The sequence below is a fragment of the Psammomys obesus genome, unplaced genomic scaffold (genome assembly GCF_907164565.1).
Source record: "Psammomys obesus unplaced genomic scaffold, mPsaObe1.curated_primary_1811, whole genome shotgun sequence".
In the NCBI taxonomy this organism is placed as follows: domain Eukaryota; kingdom Metazoa; phylum Chordata; class Mammalia; order Rodentia; family Muridae; genus Psammomys; species Psammomys obesus.
The window spans coordinates 29,867,704-29,889,522 of NW_026596073.1; the positions used below are offsets into that span (position 1 = coordinate 29,867,704).

Here is a 21,819-nt window from a genome sequence, read left to right on the forward strand (position 1 = left end):
CTGTTTTACTTATTTATCTATCTATTTATTTAAACCAAAAATGTACACCACCAGCTCAATTAGAATCTGGAAATTTCAATTTGTTTTCCTGTATCTTAGTAAACAATTGGTTTCCTTGCCATTGATGATTAAACCCAAGTCCTCACTTCTCTGAACAGCTGCAGACATCACTTGCGCATCCAAACTGTTTCTTTAATAACATGTCACTGGGCTGTCCTCTATCAATTCATCTAAATCTATGACCTCAAATGCTCAGTCTCCTGAGACAATGACCTTCACACGTTCTCTGTATTCCCCAAGGACTGTGGGAAGTGTGCAGAGGGTGAGAGAGTGTGTATTCCAGGTCATCAATGAGAGGCTAGGAATAGGTGTCCGAGAGGGGAAAACATCCCCTGTGTTTCACCAGGGAGCAGCACATTGCCTGTTTCTTCATTTTCAGGCCAGGGCTCTGAGCTGAAAACCCCTCCGGGGAGAAAGGTAGTGAACAGCACAGAACAGGGCAAATTAGGTTACCTGCTTTCCTCAGTGACTGGCTTTGGTTGTCCTGTCCTGTCAGAGAACAGGGGAGCTGGGTTAGCGCTCTGACTGTCTAAAGCCCTGACAGATAGATGAGAGGGCAAAGGAGAGATAGGATAAGAAAGGACCAACAGAGATGGCGAAGGATGGGAAAGAAACGGCACGCGGTCAGGCGCAGTGACTCTGAGTTTCCAGAGACTGGCTCCCAGGCAGCGCTCTGCCCTCTCCAGCTTGCTCTGTAAGCTGAACCGGAGAACATGGAGACACAGATGGCATATCCTTGGCCAGGCTGTCTAGCCTTGTAGACTCAGGTGCGCTTTCTCCTTTCGCTTTTTTCACTTGTGGTATTTTCCCACCTTCGGAAGGTTCTCAGAGTAAAGCAGATTCTAATCTAGGCATTACTAATATGGATTTAGCTGGCTTCAGGGGGAAACTATGAATAACAAATTCCCTTCCATCACTCTGCCGAGGAGACTTCTCTGGGTGGAACTGCAAACATCACCATCTTTAGTAAATTATTAAAACATAATCTTAGAAAATATTCCCTTTTATGGAACTTCTCTTGCAGAGTTTCAACATATAATCAAACAAAGTACATAAAACAGATTTCTGTGATGTTTGAAGTGTCAAATAAATTTAGAATTATGCTTGTATGACTATCTCAAAAATAAAGAGATGATGTTTGAAAGTATTTTTTTCTACTCTTTCTGATAACTTCAAAGCTTTAAATTTGTCCTCCCTGTGCTCCGTCTAAAAGGTTTTCAGGCCTGGTGTGGTGGTGTACGTGTGAAAGCCAAGCACTTGAAGGTGGAAGAATCAGAAGCTCAAGGTTATCTTCAGCTACAGAGCAAGTTCAAGGCTATCTCAGGCTACATGAGATAGCCTGTCTTAAAAACTCAACTATGAAATAAAAACAAATTTCATCTTGACCTCGAGGAAATAACTCTTTTCCAGTAGTACAGAATGGATGACCTCATAGGGAGTATATATCAAGCGAGACTTATTTTATTCTTTGATTTTCCCACATTTCCCCAATTTGTTTTTCACAATAAAATGGGCCGTTTTATATCATAATGAAAGCATGAATAGGTTAACAAGATTGTTATACTGAGGCCAGAGCTCCACCAAGACACAGTGCGCGCTGACAAACACCGGGGGGAGGCGGGTTGTTGTGGATCAAAGCGGGCAAACTAATTTGTACCATTTTCTTGAAACCCCAGAGAAAGCAGATTTTCCTTTGCTTGAATTATATTGCCAATTGCACTTGAAAATTAAAAAAACTCACTTACCCATGAAAACCTGTATTAAGATGTGAAGGAGAATAACAACTCATCTTGATGCTATCACCCTTTGTTATGCTAAAAAGATTTACAGAGCATCCTGTCTGGTGCCAGGGACTAGAGCTCACAACCACCTCCTTATGTAGAAAACAGAAGAGTGGAAATCTGCTGAAGAGTGCTCATAGAGTTTTACCTAACAGCCAAGGACCCACTTTTCCCTGGAGTTAAGGCTAGGACCACTTAAAACTCACAGGAGGGGATGCCAATGGAATAAAAATTTAAAACGGTCCATCACTAATACAGCATTTTCATAAAATAATAATATTATTATATTATAATTATATTATTATTATATTATATTATTATATTATAATTATATTATATTATAATATTATTATATTATATTATTCATAAAATAATAGTGATTGACATTAAAAAAAAGTCACATTAAAAAAAGCTATTAAAGCTGAAAATCCCTCTGACGAACAAACCACTTTGCTGTCTTTGTGTTTCTGGGTTGATCCAGAAGTCACACGTCACCACTCTAAATGTCTATGGAACTCCAAGTGTCCCATTAATGATTCGACATTAACAACATAGCTCCAATAGTATTCCGTATTTGCTTTTTGAATTTTGATTCTGGTATGGGTGTCCAGTTTTGGCTTTGCCGTGTGACACTGTCATCCACAAATGTGCTGAGTAGAAGTCATAGCTACCCTGGGACACACACAGCCTATGAAGCACAAGCTGGACACAGCTACATCTAAAAATATATAAACAGAACTTCAAAGAGACAACCACTCCATCCGGGAAGAGAAAGAGGAGCCCCACCTCACTGGGATGCTGGGCAGCCTTTTGAGACACACAGCTCAGGGTGAAAAGTAAACCTGTCAGGGCTGGGCAACACCAGGCAACAGAACAGAGAGAATCTAGAAAGGAGACAGACTCGTCCAATCCCCATTTTAGCAAAAGAGGACACAGACCCTGCGGGGTTTAATACTTAGCCTGACGACTGCTCTTTAATACTGTGTTATATGTCTCCAATGTGAGTCTAAGAGGAGAAAAAAATTACAGCAGCTCCTTTAATGCACAGCAAGGCAAGTCATGATGGAACATATCTGTGATCTTAGGCACTTGAGAAGCTGAAGCAGGGGAATTGCTCTGAGTTCCTGCCTATTAAGGGATTTGAGGTTTGAGGGCACCCTAGGACCCAATCTAAACCAGAGAGAAGCTGGACAGGGTAGCATATATAAACCCAACATTTGGGAATTTTAGGCCAGCCTGAGCTGTGAAGTGAGGCTCTATCTCAAAACAGAGAAACAAAATCCCAACAGAGCATCAAACACCGGGCAGAATTGACCCTAGCAAGCAGGTTAGGGGCCTTCCACAGGCCTACCTTGAACTCCTTCTCTATGTTGGCCAGCTTGGCCAGCTCGTTGCTGAGTTCCAGGGCTGTGAGCACTGGGTCCTCGCTGGACAGCGACAAGTATGCTGGGCTGGCCAGTCCCTTGTAGGCGTTGATCCTAGACCTCGAGTGGCTGAAGGCATCAAGCCGTTGCTTCTCGGCACATTCGGCGCAGCGACAGAAGTAGTCGTGCGGCCTCTCGATGCGTGCACCCTTGAGTAGGAGCAGGTGCACCACCTCGTACTTATGGCAGTGCGCCGCCAGGATGATGGGCGTGATGTCAGGCGAGAAGCGCGTGCCATCCTCGTCGTAAGCATAGAAGTCATCATCCCGCAGTTCCTGCTCGCAAGGGCTGAGCGTCAGGCGCCGGCTGGCGGCAAAGCCTGGGTGTCCGAGGATGGCCTCCACGATGCGCACGTAGCCCTTGCTGATGGCCAGCAGCAGCGCGTCACCGATACGCGCCAGGTTCTCCTTCTTCAGCAGCAGCTCAGTCACCTCCAGATGCTCATTGCCCACGGCCAGCTGCAGCGCGTTCTGGCCCATGTAGTCCACACAGTTGACATTGAGGGTGCGTGACTCCTCCAGCATCTTGCGCACCACAGGGATGTTGCCGTACTCCGCAGCGTCCAGGAAGCGCTCCTCCTCTGCCGTGAGGCTGGGTCCACGAGCGCCGAACATGAAGGCTGGGCCGCGGACCGCCTGGCGCCGGCCCTTGTCACGCATCCCTGCTGTGCGCCACCTGGACGGGCTGCCCTCCGAGGACCTGGACAATGGGGCGATAAGACAACGTGGGACTTGGAAGCCGATAGCTTTCTCCCCCAGCAGACCCAGCAGACAGAATAACCATCTCAGGTGATTGCATGTTCTAAACCAACACTACCCACTCAGTGTTCAGGCTGAGGGCCACCTCGCAAGCATTAGCTTTGACTTCTTACGGGGAAGCGTTCCCCCATCAATGGATAAATTAACAATAGGATTCATTTTTGCAACAATCCAGACAAAATTTACCAAATATAAAACCCAAGCATCAATCTAGATTTACTTTATTGAAAATAACTCTCATTATAATAAGGGTTGTTTAATTACCGAAATTACACGTTTGCCTTTTGAGCAAGAAGGATTTTTACCCAGGTATTAAAGAGCGCTAGTGTTACTTTGTGAACGCGGCTGCAGGTCCGCTCCTATCACCAGAACAGCGCGGCCTGAAATCCTGCCACCAGCCACACCGGCTGAGATCTAACTGCAGCAAGGCTGTGCCATGAGCTGATGTGTGAAGCAACTTCAGGTCACGTCTTCATTTTCACGAGTCTGGGTAAAACGAGAAGTTACAGCCCAGAGGGTGCTGGGAATGTCCAGGTAAATTGGTGCGACCAACCACCACAACTATCCCTCACCCAGCACTGGCTGCCAGGGAAGAGCCCTTGGCCCTCCCAATTGCAGGTCCAGTTCATTCTGCCTTCAGGTGGAAAAATAACAAAATGAATTTCATGCACTTACCCCTCCCTGGTTAAACACACACACACACACACACACACACACACACACACACACACACACACACAAATAATGAATAATGAATAATGCCAGGCTCATGGCACAGACCTACAGTCTCAGCTACTGGGGAACTCTAAAGCAGGAGGACTTTAAAGTTCCAGGCCAGTCAGGGAAAACTGATCTGTAACACGTTGTCTAGCAAGCGCGAGGCCCTAGTTTCAACCCCCAGTACTGCAAAAACAGTAAATAAAGTGAAAAGTTCCAGATTTTGAATGAGTTTATAAATAAAAGCTTTTGCAAGTGTTCTGAGTCTTTGAAAAGCATTGCAAAATAAATGATATAATTTTAACATTGTGGTTATCTGGAACAGCTCAGTGATTTATACAGTTTAGTAGCCAAATTTTGTACAAATATTATAAAATCTTTATCTTTACCTTTATCCAGTTCCAAGAGGGTTTTTTTTTTTTTCAAATAACTTTCTTTAAAAAAAAAATCTGTAAAATTTCTCTTGGTATGACCTATATCAAAAGGTATTGGTCAAGCTTTTTTCCATATTACTGACTTTTGAAGCAAATAAACCAAACTTAAAAGTGAATGGCCAGGAAAGCAGTTGCTTTAATTCTGTCAAATACGTTTCAGAAACATCTACCACTGAAAAGTGTACTCACAGAGCCAGGGTTTGAAATGCATGAGACAAAATAGCAGCCTCCTGGGAGCCTGGCTAGTTAGGGAGCTTCTCCAGAAGAGAAAGTGGGGGTGCCGGCACCCAGATCTCAGCTCTGTAGGCTCCAGACGCAGAGAGGAAGACACAAGCCCTGGACAGCTTCAAAGCTAAGAAGAGGCAGACTTTCCAGGGGTGGGGAAAACAGAGGTGCCCAGTAAAGGCGTTAGTGTGCCCCAGTGCGGAGCGGGCTTCTGGGACATTTCACTTCAACTACCTGTCTGGTGTAAGAAAGCAACAATTGCACTTGAGAGAACAAGGCAAGATATTCCCAGCTGCGGTTTCCCTGCAGCTCTGGGATGTGGGACCGAAGAACATTTAAAAATGTTTTAAATATTAGCTAGGCATGGTTGCTCATGCCTACAATCCCTGTACTTGGGAGGCTAAGGCAGGTGACTACGGATTCAGGGCCAACTTGGACTATATAGTGAGCTCTAGAACAGCCTCAGCTGCAGCATGATTAAGAGACATACTGTTTAAAAAAATAAAGAGAGCAAAAGAGCACAACAATACTAAGAAATGCCAGAGAAAATTTATGAAATAGTCATTTTCTAGTATTCTCAAATCAATCTCTTGCAAAAAAGAAAAAAATTGTGAGGTTCTTTATAACCTTATAATTTATAATTCTTTGTAGGCAAGACATTAAATTAAAAATCTTGTTCATTAAGATGTGATACTTCAACAGAATTCATTTCCCAAAATATAACCCATATGAATATAAGTTGGAGTTCTGTAGACATATTCTGATTATATATTCTGTTAGTCTTAGATAATATCAACAAATCACCAATGGCAAAAACAAGATCTTTTAAACATCGTGGAAATTCTAACCATTCAAAGCTCAGCCTATAACTTAACAGTAAGAATATTGCCCCACTGAAATGAATATCATTAATGCCAATAAATCATCTTCAGTAATATAAGATTTTCCTGAAGTCTTTATTAGACTTATTTATTTATTTATTAGAGTTTGAATTCTCTTCTGTACTTTTCAGTGAATAAACTCTGCTTTCTGCTTTGTGCCCATCTACCAGCCTTGAGCCCTTCCTTTGTCTCCCTCACCAGCCTACATACCACACCCCTATACTCTGCTTCCTTAGCTGCAAACAGGCTATACTGTGATGGTGACCAAAGATACCCATATCTTAAGGTAATTGTCAATAACAGTTAAAATACAAATACTTGTCAATTTTAAACTATGCATACAACTCTTCACGTTCCCCACCATGGACTAACCCTCTGAAAGCAAGGCCCCACTTGCTTTGTTTAAACACTTTATTTTGCAGATATTGCCTTGGTCATGGTGTCTCTTCATAGACTAGAACAGTAACTGATGTAAGTTCCGTACTGCAGAAGTTAACCTCGTGAGCCCCAGGCTTTCTTTAAAAGCTCCCGAGAGCTACTTAAGTGTGAGGTCTGATCTCTCAGTCAAAGCAAACTCAAAACAAAGCCTTACATCATCACTTGAAAATAAAAGAGGCGAGTGAACGCTGCACACTTCGTGTGCCTCACAGCTGGAGAATCCTTGAACTGTTCCTGCAGAGCAGAGACAGGCTTTCTTCATCAGGACTGACACAGAGGGCAAGCCTCAGTGGGTAAACAGTCCAATGTCAGACGTCCTTGACATGCGACTTCCGGCTCTTGAAATAGGAAAGGAAAACGCCAAACTCTGACAATGCTAACAGAGTGTTTTCCTAAGCTCCCCTCTCCCCATCCCGCTTCAGACCCTCATCCTTTGAGTCTACCCCATCAGCTCTTCGAAGGCACTCTGAAAGGACTTCCCACAAAAGCACTGGAGCAGTACTGACTGAAAGTACAAATTCTGCAAGGCTGTGTTTGGGCTCCTTCACTGGTGCTAACGTGGGCAGCCGGAGCATCTGAATACTATGGTCTGAACTCTCTCCTCAGTTCCGCCACTGAACCCACAGGGGGTCATATGGGGAAAGCAGCTGTCTATTTGCAAGCCAATAAGAGACCCCACCAGAACCTGACCATGTCAGCTCCCCGACCTCAGAATTCCAGGCTCCAATACAGTCAGGAAACAGATCTCTGTTGAAGATACAGTCTCCAGGGCCTTATTGGCACAGCCCAAATTGAATAAGACATTTTACATTTGTTTAAAGCTTTTTTTTTTTGAATGCTTCTTGGAATCTTTGTATTTGTACAAACAGTTAAGCCAATGAACAGTTCTTCTGGGAACTGTTTTTGTACAGCCATTGGGAATCTGCTCCACTCTACTCAGAGGCAAACATGCAAGCAACACTCCCCAGCTGTCATAACTTTCCGTGGCGTCATCTGCACTCTCTAACAGTGTTTCTACAACTGTGACTGAGTTCCACCTGAAGCGTGCGCTAAAAGGCAGATTCCAGTCTTTTACTTTTTTTAAACAAAGGAACTGATTCTACATCTCCCAGGGGTGGGGCCCTGCCTGGGAAATGTATTTTAATTGAACACCCTTGGCAATTAATATGTATACTGAAATATGGGAGCTTGCACCATAAACCAACAGAACAACTCTGTATTAATGACCCTGGGTTATGGGGCTTTTCAGCACTTGTCACACTGGCCCTGATAAAAATAAAGTCGAAATCATGTGTTTGAATAGCAAAGGCTAAGGGACATACATTGATTTAGGGTTTTTGTTGTTGTTACTATCTAAAGTAACTGAAAGCAGCGCATTAGCAAACACCTCCTCAGTGCCTCTGCTGCACGGGTTCCCGAACAGCGAGGTCATTTCTTACTTATAATTATCCCTGGAGCACATCACACATCTGAGGAGAAGAAGCGCTCTGTGCAATGAAGTGTCTGGGAAATGAAGCTACCTGTCTCCCCATGTGACTTAAGGTTCCCAATACAACTATCCATCCAGTTACTTGGAAATACCCAAGTCAAACCAGCATGCCTACTGCGTATCTCCAAGTCCCATTTAAGCTGGGAAACTTGAGGGTCAAGTAGCAGGGATTTGATCCTACCAGTCACAAAGTCCTGACGCTTCCCTTCAGGAATGTTCTCTTGCTGGATCTGTCTTCCCATCCTCAGCTGAGCCACCCTCCAGGGCTTCCTCAAATCACCACTGGGCTATCACAGCAGCTTTACAGCAGAGGGTGTCGGAAGCAGGCCAGCCTCAGTGAGCACCTGAGCTGCCCGCTGTGCTTGCGCGGCACTATCAGATTTAATTCCCCTATCAATGCTATGAGGCAAACTTGTTTTCTCTGCCTCATGAATATGAAAATTGACCTAAAAAACCTTCCCAAGGTCATCATCCAGTAAAGTGCAGGTGTGGGAGAGGGTGGAAATCTATACTTTGGTGTTTCCTGGGGCTCCCAATCCTCTTTACACCCACAGTCACTCCCATAATGCTGTTCGTCTCCGACACTGCTCTATCAAGCCACGGTTTTTTTTTTTTTTCAGTCCCCTATTACATATTTCTGAGACAAGACCCCTCTAACTAACTTTAAGGAATGTCCACAGCTCCGCGCTCAGGCTATCCAACTTTGCTCTCAAATCCATCCTTCTCCACCCTGCAAACACAAAATCCCTCTTCCTTCTACTCTATCAAGGCTATTATCTGAGGACGTGTTAAGATACTTTCTTATTTTGTGGCTCCAAATACAGGGTCCTGCCCTTGTTGGGTGAGTACCTTTCCTGCTTCCGGAAGACTGGGTGTGCAATGCAGAAGATCAAGTGAATATTCTGGGTTTTACAAGAAAAAGTAGGATTTTATGAGAAGAATCTGGGGAAAGAGAAGGTTTCCTTAGCTCAATCTGTTCAATTCCTTCATTCTGAAGGACCCTCACCACAGAATGATCTCATCATATGGACAGGATAGTTCTCTCACTTTCTACAGCAGGACATGATGCTCTCTGTCCCAGGAAAGACAAGAACGAAGTGAATAACAGGAATCACAAGTGACATGTGGAGTCAGGAGGGTCAGGATGGGTGGGTGTTGCATCCCAGATTGAGTAGAGGTGCTACACAGCGGGAGCTTTTCCCTTGCACTCCTGACTCCCGTGTGGGGTGCACTGAGAGATGAGAGCCAGGGAGCCTGCATCAAAGCCAGGATGCTGCGCCAAGGGTGGGCGGACCACTGGTGCTGGGATGGAGGATGCTATGGACACTGGGGACGGCAGCTGTAATCCAACAGAGAGGGAACGCTTTTTCCTTACCGGGCAAAGCGGACAGGATTAAGTTGCTTACACTGCCAAGAGATAGCCAAGTGCGTGCTGAACACATCCCAAACACAAAAAAGTATCAGAGGTTCTCATCAATTCACAACAGCTTCTGCATATAGGACATCACAGCCCATTGCCACCATAAGAACCAAACCAGTATGAGAACAGACTTTATCTAATAAAGCAGAGGAAACATAGCTTTCATCTATCGAAGAATATCTGGTCATGGCCCCCAGAGACACAAAAACCCACCCCTGGTGTTCACACAAGAGCAGGGGAAGGGATAGCTTCCTGGGAGTATTGAAAATCATCCAAAGAACATTTTCACTATAGCATCAAATGGCTAAATGAGGCCAGCTTTCCAGCATCTCTCCAAGCATGCTCAATGATGGGGCGCAGAAGGGCCACGCAGGGTTGAACCTCTTTGGAAACTGGACGGAGAGTCTCCCGACCCAGAAAGTAAAATCCCTAACATGCTGGCTCAGGGTACAGAAAGACACTGCCTTAGTTGGCCAGATTCCTGTGTATTTAGAGCAGATCTTTTCTCCCTGTCAGCTCATGTAACTGTTTAATTGCTTAATTAACTTAATTGCTTAATTTATTGATTGCTTAATTTACTTACTGAATAAGTATCTGTTTAGTAAGCAAACAAAACAAAACAAAACAAAACAAAACCCTTAAAACTAATTTACACCACATATTGGATATTGGATTATACTGTCTCTCGTATTCAGCCGACTGAAGACTCAAGGCAAGGCTCTGCTAATCTGAGCTGCTGAGCGATCTCTTGACTCTGCAATGCTTGCTTCTGGAATGTTCCTCCTGTTGTCATTTCCATGCCTGAATATCTTAATTCTGCCATTCGTCAATTTAGATCCCTTTTCCTGTCTCAGTCCAGCTCACCTCTGTCTTAAGATACAGAGCGAAGCTTCTGTGACCAATAAGACTCTTTCATTTGGGAATGTTGAGCCTTCCTGCACTTTGATCCTTTCTGCGCTTGAAGCCCTTGGTCACACGAGCCTGAGCACCTGTCCTATGGATAATCCCAAGGCTGAGATGACTTTTTTTCTCCATGATTTTTCACTCCTGTGTTAGGCTCTTGGGTGGGTTTGACACTTAAAGCTCTTAGGCCACCTCTACAAGGCCTAGAGCAGCCCAGACAATATTTAAGACACTTGCTAGGTGATGCTACTGCTGCTGAATGCTAAGTAAGGTCCCAGAGGTCCCAGGGAGGTAGGGAGTTAAATCACAACTCAGAGGTCTTCTCTCAGATGCCCTGTATGTTACATACCAGCAAGAAAAAAATATCAAATTGAAAAGCAAAATAGTATCATGAAATTATATGCTAACTTTATGTTAGAAAATTTTGACTCTATAGTGAACAGCTTTTTTTTTTTTTACATTTTTTTATTTTTATTTTTTTTTTATTTCCAAAGTGGAGTAAATCTTAGGAAATTCATCTTCACAAAACTCTTTTTTTTATTTTTAATTATACTTTATTTACTTTGTATCCCCCCTCTAGTTGTGAACAGCTTTTAAAATGGCTCTCCGGATTGGCTCCTTGAGACAATCATTCGGTGACAAACGAATATTATTTGTCACCCCAGATTCTACATTAAAATGAGATAAAGGGTTAACCAACTACTCAGACCATGTAGTAAGCAAACCAACAAAGTGATACTATTGGTGATAGCCGTGGCAATGAGAATAACATGAAAAATGTCTCGATGGGTCACTTTGCCGTGCTGAAGAAAGAAGCTGAACCAGCTGACCAGAACCCACCACTCACGTTGTGAGGAGCAGAAAGGCCACAGGTGTGAAATGAACCCCAGCACTCACATTGGGACAAGAAGCAGCCGCTAAGCTACTTGTGGTACTACAGGCAGCGGTGTGGGAAGCTGCAGGCTCTGACAAAGGACCTAAAAATTACCAATGGAATGTCAAGTGACAGATAATTTGTAGTCGTCCTAGCAAGCAGCACCTGCCGCTGTAAGAATATGTATCATCTTTTCAGCATGCCTACACAACAGGTGACTATGAGGAAGAGAAGGATCCGTCAAACAGCTCAAGACTTGCATCTCTTAATGTACGCGGTCATGGAAGAAAAGAAGGGCACCAGAGCTACTCTGAACTTCTGCAACTCCAAAGTGCATCAGCACTGCCTCAAGTGCCTACACCCATTGGATGTCACAGCCCATCATCACCATAACAACCAAACCAGCAGTAGAAGGTTCTTCATGTAACAGAGAAGAGGGTTTAGCCTTCATCTCCAAAGATTCCCACGTAGGGCTGGAGAGATGGCTTAGCAGATAAAGGTGCTTGCTGGCAAGTTGACAAGTTTGAGTGTCTGGTCCCACGCAGTGAAAGAAGAGAACCACTGACTCCAGCAAGTTGTTTTCTGGCCTCCGTAGGCACCCACACCAATAAACACATGAATGTTACAAAAAAAAAAAAAGATTTCCATGTTACAAAATTAAGGTGTAGAGATTTCCACACTTACCAGACCAGGAAAATAGTTGGGTCCCCAAGCTTCTCCTGGTCTGAATTACATAAAAAAAAAAATAAATAAAAAAATGACATGGTCTCACTGTATAACCCTGGCTGGCCTACAGCTCGCTATATAGACCAGGCTGGTCTTGATCTCCCAAGTGCTGGCATTAAAGGTGTAAATACCACCATATCCGGCCCACATTCAGAATTAGTGATGTATAATAAGCCTGTTAGATGTGTGGTAACTAAAAGGGACAAGGAGCGATTGGATATTAGAGGGAGAAAGCTCAGGTCTCCTACTATCACTTTCCCTTCATCTTCTAAAAGCATGTTGCTGTTTATCCAGATTCTTACCAGCTAAAACCAGACAAAGCGAAAAGAACCTGAGTGGTTTGCTCTTCCCTCCAAAGCCCACTGGAAACGAACAGAAGGGGAAACTCCAGCCATTTCCTGCCTGACTCTTGGGGATACTTCTTAAATGTGTATGCTCGGGCTGGAGAAGTGGCCCAGTGTTTAAAAGCTCTGTCTGCTCTTCAAGAGGTTCTGAGTTCAATTCCCGGCAAACACATGGTGGCTCACACCATGTGTGATGTGGCTTGATGCCCTCTTCTAGCCTGCAAGTGCGCATGTAGATAGAGCACTCGTATGTAAGATTAAATAAATCTTAAAAAACAAAAGTGTGAATGCTCAAGAAAGCATCAGGCCAACAGCTTCTAGAATGTACAGATTTGTGCTTCCTGGAATGCATCTGTGCCTGACGCCATTAAACCAACTTTGGTAACACTGTGTGTTTGCCTATTTTCACAGCTGTCTCAAGGATTCAGTAACTCTCCTCGGAGCACAGGCTGCCCCTTTGCCCATACGCCTGGCTCTCACACCACCAATGCTTATTGCTACGTCTGGGGACTCAAGGAGCAGACAATTTCCCCTCACATCAAACAATACCCTTAGTCACATATGACAGTATGTACAAATAATGGAAACTTTTCAATATAAAGAACATAATGAATGCATTGATAAAAATCAATAATCACTCATTAAGGTAATATAAGCATCTACTTTCAACCACATTTTCCATTACAGATTTCTGCTGAATTACATTTGATCCCTAGTTACACCCAGCCCAGAAGTATTTGCTAAATTAAATGCCTTTTGATTTTGATCTTATATAGTTTGTTTACTAGAAAAATCTGAGACCAAATAGGGGATACATCATGAGATTAATAATTTCTAATGATTAATTAATAATTCAGACTTTCTTATAAAATAAACTCATTTTCATGACACCATTTGAGACTGATTTTTATCACTCCAGAAGACTAGAAATAAAAAAGAAAAAATCATATGAATTCAGTATATAATGGAATAGGAATAGAGAAAAAATGAACTCAAATGAGAAAAATCTATTGACTCAAGAGAATCTCATATTTGGATTCTTAAATATCAGTCATTACCAATTAATTCTGCATGCCTAGACCCTTCCTTTACTACAAGCAGAGAGACCTGGCATTCTCTCATGAACATCCTTGTTCAAAGCCCAAAGCCCGGCATTTTTAGATGTCCGCTCTACCTCATTAATCCTGCAATCTGTGTTTTTTTCAGATAACTCAAATCACCATCTTTATTTGACAAAATATATCTAGAGATGCAAAACTTGAGGAAAAAGTCAGAGAGGTCTTTTCTTAACAGGTTGCACATGTGAGGGTATCTTAAAACCATTGAAAACCCTCTCGTATGAAATATATCTTAGGGCTTAACATTCGAATGCCAAGGCCAGGAGAGGAGGCTCTCTATAGCTTCTGTTTATGCATTTGTTTGTTTGTTTGTTTTGTTTTTGAGACATGGTATTTCCCACACAACCTCGCTTCAAACTCATACTGATTCTCCTGCCTCAACCCCCTGAATGGTGGAATACAGGTATAAGTCACTATGCCAAGCTTAGTTTTTTTTCTTTATAGATTTTTATTTTTTTCTTCACAATTTATTCATTATATATTCTGATTGAAGCCCCCTCCTCCAAATCCCCCGGTCCCACCCTTCCTCTCTTTTCCCCCTGTCCTCTTCCCACTCCACTGAAAGAAGGAGCTCTCCAGAATTGCCAATTGCCCATAGCTTATCAAGTCTCATCAGGACTCCCTGGATCCTCTGCCTCCGTGGCATGGTAAGGCTGCAGGGAGTCTTATGGAGGAAGAGAGGGGTGGGAATAGAGTGACATGGAGGGGACAGGAGTCCCAGAAAGAGCCCAACAAAACTAAAAGATCAGCCCTGCAGAGTTTGATGTACCAATGGAGGACCATGCATGGAGAGGACCTAAGCCCCCTGCTCAGCTGTGGCCGATTGGCAGCTCAGTCTCCATGTAGTTTTTTTCTTAATAGGAGAGTTTCGAACTAGTCAACTGTAGTGAAATATCCCTGATCTCAATGCTAAATTGAAGACAGAGTGCCATAAGAGCCTAATTATTCACGTAATGTCACTGCTGCTTCCCTTCTGTCCAAGTGTAAGTCAGCCACCCCAGGCCACACCTCAGCCCTTCTGTGGAAGGCCAGCCTCCCTGGTGTTGCTCTGCTTGGGCACTTGTTGGACTTAGAGGACCACTGTCATACGTGAAGGGCCGTCTGAGGTAGGCCGAGAAGCCAGATGCAGGCCCCTCCCCCATGCAAGGTAAGTATGCTCCGGGAAGAGCCAGGATGGCCTGGCTTCTTCCTGCCAACTGTACAGGAGTTCTGCCAACAGTTTCTTCCCATCCCCCTCCACATTCCCCTTCAGTGTTTTATTGTGTAACTGTAAGCCGGGGTTATGGTTTATGGGATATCGTAGACAGGGAAAGCTCAGCGGCTGAGGATAACTTTCATGTAGAGAGGAGAGAATGAAACACTTGCTGTCCCATCACAGGAATGAAAAATCCCTAACATCCTTATCCTCAAAGGATGGGCAAAGTAGGATTGGGACCCCCCCCCCCCCCACACCTCTGCGGTGCTGAGGCAAGGGATGTCAGCAACTCTTAGCAGGGTCACTTTTATTTAGAGAGGGCCTCTTCTCTCCTTTGCCCTGGCCATGGTCCTCCTACTTAATCTCACAAGCATTCTCAAGTTGATCTGCCACAGCAGCTGAGATGCAATGACTTAATTGGATCTCGTAAATGAGCTACCACTAATTAATACTTTCCTATATTGTTCTTCCCTGGAGTAAATTTATTTTAAAATATCTTGGAGGAAGAGAAAAATGTGTTAACTAAAGGAGGCCACGGCACAAACAGCACAGCCTGGATTATTTCAGATGACCCGGGGCTGCTGTGAATTAGATATACAGTTGTAGCTTCCGTTTCTTACTTTTTGAAAGCAAACAAGAGACAGTCCTTCCATCCCAAACACAAGATTACTCTTCAGAATACCCTTTATCTGTTAAATGTGGAAGTGGGGTGGCGGCTTGGGGGAGCCTTATACCGCTGTGAAAATAACCGTTTGCCTGCTTGCTTAAAATCATCAGTCATGACTGTAAATGTTCTTCCTTCTTCACACTCAGTTCTGCTATTAAAAGTACTGTCAGTATGTGAATGAACAAAACCCTACCATAGGGATGTTTGTTTTCAAGCAAAGGAATAAAGGACTTTCTTATCCCCATCCTCTGTGGACAAGAGAACAAAGTATAAGAATAAAAAAACCCATAAAAACAAGAGAAATTTGTAATCCTGAGCCAAGATATATGAAGACAGTAGTGAGAGAGGTCAAAGAATAGTTCATTACTTAGAGGAAAAGCAGGTGTTCCAGACAGAGCACTGCAGGAAGCAAGTTGGCCATGCTGCCACCGGCAGAGGAGGTCTGGAAGTTAAGGAAGTTCTAGCGAGCATAGATCAGGCTGCATCTTAAAACGAGCAACTTGCTGGAGTCTAGATAAGGAGTAGGTAGAAGTATTCCCCTAGACCCTGAACCCCAACTGACACAATCAAATGACAAGCCTTCCATTCTTCTGTAAAAGAGAACACAGCCTCTCTGGAGTCACAGAAACAGACACTAGATGTGGGCATTCTAGAACAGGTATCAGCCAACAAGAATTCCTGCCCACGCCTACAACAGTAACAGCAGTTTTGTAATTTTCCAGTCCCTCTACCCTAAGAAATATAATTTTTAAAAATACACCCATAAATTTAAAAAAAATGCTACAAAAGGAACACACCTAAGAAAAGAAAATAAGAAAAGAAAAGAGGTCTTAGAAATAAAAGTTGTAATGCCTAGCTAGGCCTTGGGGATGGAGCTTGGTGCAAAGGGAAGTCCTTTGCATTCCAAGGGCCCTTGGTTTAATCTCCAGATCCCGTACATGGGATTTCTCATAAAGAATAATATAAAAGTATGGACTGGGAGAGGGGCATGGGAGAAGAAGAGGGAGGGAGGGTAAGACTGGGAGGAGGCTACAGCTGGGATACAAAGTGAATAAACTGTAATTAATAAAAATAAAATAAAAATATTATTTTGAAGAGGTATGGAGAAAAAAGGATGGAAAGATAGAAGCAAAGAGATAGAAAAACTAGATCAGTCTAGGAAATCTAATGTTAAAATAATAGGAATTCTCAAAAGAAAGCGAGAAGGGAGACTGAAAATAGTGATTAAGAAACATCTCAACAAAAAAAGAAATATTTCAGGAAGAAATACAAGAAAATTTCCCAGAACAAAGGGACATGAACTACAGGTTCATGTGAAAACAGTCCCTCTGCCTCCAGTGCACAGCCTCAGAGGAGGATAGATAAAGAGACTATTCTACAAGCTTCCTTAACAAAAGAAAAAAAAAATAGAGGCCACACAGGAAGCAAGACAGAGAAATCTAGAAGGGAAAACATTATCAGTTGGAAACTGTAGCTAAAGAACAAAAAAAAAAAACAAAACAACAACAAAAAAAAAAACTAAACAAAAATAAAAACAAAAACAAAGGTGACAGTTATTGAAGAAAAATATGTAATTATACCATTTGTTAGCTATTAGTAATATGGTCACATGGTTAAATAATGAAGACCTTAAGATGATGGCCAGAAATTGTAATAACTATGTTGTGGAAGATGGGGGAGGGAGAATAAGAGGCATATGTGAGCAGAAATTCTCAAGATTTCTGATAGTATCTCAATATTATGTGTATCAAAATGTCAGCACATGACAGAATTGAAAGTTCAGTGAAATAGAGTGGACAAGAGAAGATGGAGGTTGAAGGGAACAGGTCAGGCTTGCCGTTTATAAAAGCTTTTTAGTGTTCTAACACCCAGATCTATATTTGTGTATTACTTTGACATTGTATAAAAATAATTTGAAACAAACTAACAAAATGACAACTCTGTATGGCACATAATGAAATTGTGCCTCTGGGGCACAAAACTGATAGTATAATGAAAAGTGCCAAATTACTAAGGGTCTCAAGTTTAGTGCCACTCTGCTTTACTTGAAAATTAAACAATTACTGCCTTTTCCTTTATAACACCAGTCAGGCTTCCCCCACCAGTCTAGAGAGATTCAGTAGTCACTTGAGAACCAAGTTCTGCTCCTGGATAAGAAAGGGGTGTTACTTATCTAAACCACATGACAGGTTCTTCTTTCACAGCCAAATCAATCGACAGAAACTAACATCCTACTAGATGGCTTGGGATATGAAGCTTTGTGTCCTCAGACCACCCTCTCAAACAGCTGAGCATCAACATCTGCCATTGACTTGCTTAGTAACTTTTAGAAATTATGTTGCTGTGTGTGTATGGATTTCCTCATTTGTCAATGATAGTGACAGACCGTGGAGCTGCGATTCCAGCCAGAGTGTACATAAACACAAACTGTTGTTTTTGTTAGAGCTAACTTTGGGCACAGAGCTCTTTTCTAGACGTCTGCCTCCGTTAATGAAAGCACTCTGAGAATTGCAATAACTTTGCTGGTATTCACTCATACCAGGATTGATTCGGGTTTATAGTAGACTCATAAATATCTGTGGTTGAGTTTCTGCCACCATTCTGCCAATTTTTCTATTCTGCTGAGGTTTTCTAGGCAGCTCAGAGTCAGCACCGCCCTGCCCTTGCCCCTTTCCCCCTCCTTCCATCAAAACAGGCTCCCCTCAAGACACTAGTTCAGACTCCCTGTTTCTCTCACACAGCCCGTTGAACAATCTAATCTGAGCATACAACTCCTGAACAAGTCAGACAGCGAGACTTCACCTTCCCCCGAGTTCCAGCCCGGAATGTCCAACTCTTGGTGGACACCATAGTGAAAATGATCCGAAAACTCAGAATCTTTTCACAGCCCTTTTCTTCTCAACAATGGCATCAACAGTCCTGGTTATCCAGGTCAGGATACCCCAACTCTCTGGCTTCTTTTAAAAACTATTCATTCAGAGTACACTGGAAAAAAAAAAGTCCCATAGCTTTCATTTGCATGCTCTCTCCCCAAGTCTCCTCCTCTCCCACTGGCACGACCTGCAACAGATCCCAAGCTCAGCCCTGACAGCTACAGCAGCCTTCTAATTTGTTCCTTCACAATCCATCAACAGCCACTTTTGTGCATGCTACACAGAATGACTGTTCACGTCACTTCTGCTTTAAACGACCAAAGGCCCCCTACTGCCATATCTTGACACATAAGAACCATTCACATTAATGTCCAGAATCAAAATGCCTCCAAATCTTACTGCTCTCCTCCACACGCTCTATGCTCCAACCAGATTCAACTAACATCTTCCTGAGATGTAGCTGGCATTTTTAGGGATGGGGCCTGAATTAATCACCCACCTTGTCTCATCCTAAGAATCCTTCAGGCCCATATTGGTTTCTTTAATTTCTTCACAAACAAAAACAGCTTCTCTCCCTTTGTTCTTGGCTCTCCACAGCTCTATTTTCAAATTGTTTTGAGTAATACTCATTTTCTTCAGATTTATGGCATCATTGTCCATGCCCAAGCCTCTTTCTCACTCTCCCTCACAAAAGGAAGAAAGTGTCATTCCTTGTCTTTGTTGGGTTGTTGTGTCATGCCTGCACTTTGCACGAGTCCCCCTGAGAACCATCTTCAAGCTGAAACTCATAAGAACACATTTCCAAATTTATCAGATATGCTTAATAATTGAAAACTTCGTGAGTGACAGACACACTCTCTGACGAGGCTGTTTGGTCCTAGTTTGCAAACAACTGAGTGGGACAGCTCTGTTTGAGTCGGTGGTTGAGTCAAGAGTCCTACCAAAGGACAATGACATCTCACTTGTGACATAACAGATGGCTGTCTTCCCTCTTCAGCCTATTCAAATTTCCAAGTGGAAATCTGGAACGTGGTCCAAACAAGTAAGCCACAGAATGTGTGTGTGTGTTTGTGTGTGTGTGTGTGTGTGAGAGAGAGAGAGAGACAGACAGACAGACAGAGAGCCTCTCTGTCCCTATGCTAGAAGAGGGATTATGAGGGGAGAGGAAGAAATCTTCAGAGAGGAAGAAAATATGGTAATGGGGTACATTCAATAAACAGAAGGGGATTTAGGGTTGGGAAGAGAAGCAGAGGACGGGAACAGGGCACAGGAGAAAGCAGTGGGAGAGGAGAGAATGATGGCGGTAAGATGCTATGAGGAAACCTATTACTTGTATGCTAAACTAAAACATTAATGAGAGCATAAAGACGTGAAAAGAAAGTGGGTCTTATTCTTGGGATTCTAAGTATTAAGCTCAGCTGCCCCACTGCAGTTACTGAATGAGACGTGGCTCTCACTGGTTGCGGTCTATGCCACTCTGACCCCAAGGCTGTCCCAGTCACCTTTAAACGGAGATGCAGAGACATCGTGATTTTACTTACTCTACCCAGCACAATAGGAAGAACAGAACTATCCCTTGCTGCAGGTACCAAGCCAGCCTCTGATGTCACCAAGGGTCAAGTAAAAGCGAAGAGGGTGATCTTTAAAGTGGCCAGTCCTCTTGACCTTAAAAAACCCGGGAACACACACCTGTTTCATTGTGTAAAGTCAGCAGATGTGGGCTAGGCATGGCCACAGCGGTGAGCCTCCGATAGAACCCACTCCTAGCCTTTCTGTAACTAACCTCAGACTTCAGGAGGGAGAGCTGCAATGTCAAATCCGCCCTACTTCCGCGGATAAGAGTGTTAATGTGCCCCACTTGTTATTTAAGGTAATAGGAGAATTTCGTAAAAACCAAGAACCTATACAAGTTCATAAAACCCAATTTATGGGTTTTATGGAAACATAAAGAAAAAGTGGACAATGTTCTGAAACTTTAGAGGGTGGAAGGAAGCTGACAGGGATCTGATCCCAAAGGATGCGCCTTCTCTCCATTTCCCCGGGGCCATTTCCACTGTTCGCTCTTTTCACCAGTCACTGAACGCCGGCCGGATGCTAGCTGGTTTTCAGTCAGGGTCCCTCCTGAATGATCTGCTTCCCACCACCCTGGTCAGTCAGCCTGGCCCAGGTAAGCCTCCGTTCTGCACCTGCCCATCCGCAAGCCACGCAGCCGGCGGACAGAGTTGGGGCAGCAGGCGGCGCTGCAGAGCCTGTGCCCGGACAGGAAAGCCACCTGCCCGCCGGCTGACTGAGCCACGACCGACGTGGGTCCCCAGGCCCGAGCCCCTCCTCCCGGGACACGCTTTTCCCGAAGTGGAGCAGTGCCCTCTGCACCTTTGCCTCTGGAAGTTGGCCGGACGCTGTCCATGTTGGAACGGACAGGTCCGTCTCTCCTCGTTTGGCTGCGAACTGCTACTTTGCAGAGAGGAAAAGAGAAGACGGCGGAGACGTGAAGAAGGAATAAAGTCAGGGCTGGAGGGGAGGGAGAAGAGTCCCCGGCCCTGAGCCTTCCGGAAACCACCACCCAAGTTGGCCTTCAGCGACTCTGAGAGTCGCCGCCCTCTGGGTTTGAGCGTGAGTGCACCGTCAGGAGAGCCCTCGTCCTCCTCGGAGCACTCCACAGCGCTGCTTGCCCCACCGAGACCAGGGCAGCTGCGGGTCCCTGGGCACGCAGCGCGGTCCACGGCCTCCGGGGAGCTCGGGGTTCGAGTCCCGAGATCCTAGCCCGGGTGGCGTCGCTCTCTCTCCCCGAGCCCCGCCGTCGGGGAGTTGCGTACACGTGAGCCCGGCTGGGCCCGGCTCGGCAGGACCCGGGCTCGGCGCCGCGCTGAGCTGGTCCCGATCCCGGTCCCGCCCGCCCCACTCGGCCGCGCTCAGGTACTCACGGGTCGGGCCCCGGGGACGGCGGCGCGCGCGGGCACGGCGGCTCCAGCCCGCCGTTGACGCCCCTCCAGCCCCGGCGGCGGCGCTGCGGCTCGGCTCCCTCGGTCTCGCCATCCTCCTCCTCCTCCTCCGGCGCGGGCAAGGTCACCCTCGCGGGCTCCCGGCACTTCCTGACCTTGGTGGACATAGCGGCTGAGCACGGGGCCACCCGCAGTCAGCAGCCCCGCCGCCCCGCGACAAGCCCCGGGGCCGTGGCGCCGGGGACGCCCGAGCCGAGCGCGCGACCTGCAGCGGAGCTCGGGGCCCGCGGCGGCGATGCCGGCTGCGCGCGGTCTGCCGGCCCGACAGCATCGCGGCGAGACGGCGTGGTTTCCCCGCGAGGAGAGGGAGGAGGGAGGCGGGGGAGGAGGGAGGAGGGGGCGGAGGAGGGAGGACCAGTCCCTTGCAAACAGTGCTGCGCAGGAATCAGACAGACCAGCAGGTGGGGAGCTGAGAAACAGCGGAAACTTCCCCCCACCCTCCTTTGTACCAGAGACCCAGAACCCACTTGCATCTGTCCTAGGAAAGGAA

General features: G+C 45.0%; 1 protein-coding gene across 1 annotated transcript in view; it reads right to left on the minus strand.

Annotated features, from left to right (window-relative positions):
• Trpc3 (transient receptor potential cation channel subfamily C member 3) overlaps positions 1-21,467 on the minus strand; it is a 63,253-nt gene extending 41,786 nt beyond the window's left edge. The window contains exons 1-2 of the mRNA XM_055626185.1: positions 21,252-21,467; positions 3,193-3,964 (exon numbers count right to left, since the gene is read on the minus strand). Coding sequence (XP_055482160.1) covers positions 3,193-3,964; positions 21,252-21,436 — 957 coding nt within the window. The 5' untranslated portion in view covers positions 21,437-21,467. The remainder of the gene's footprint in view (positions 1-3,192; positions 3,965-21,251) is intronic.
• Between the last annotated feature and the right edge of the window lie 352 nt (positions 21,468-21,819).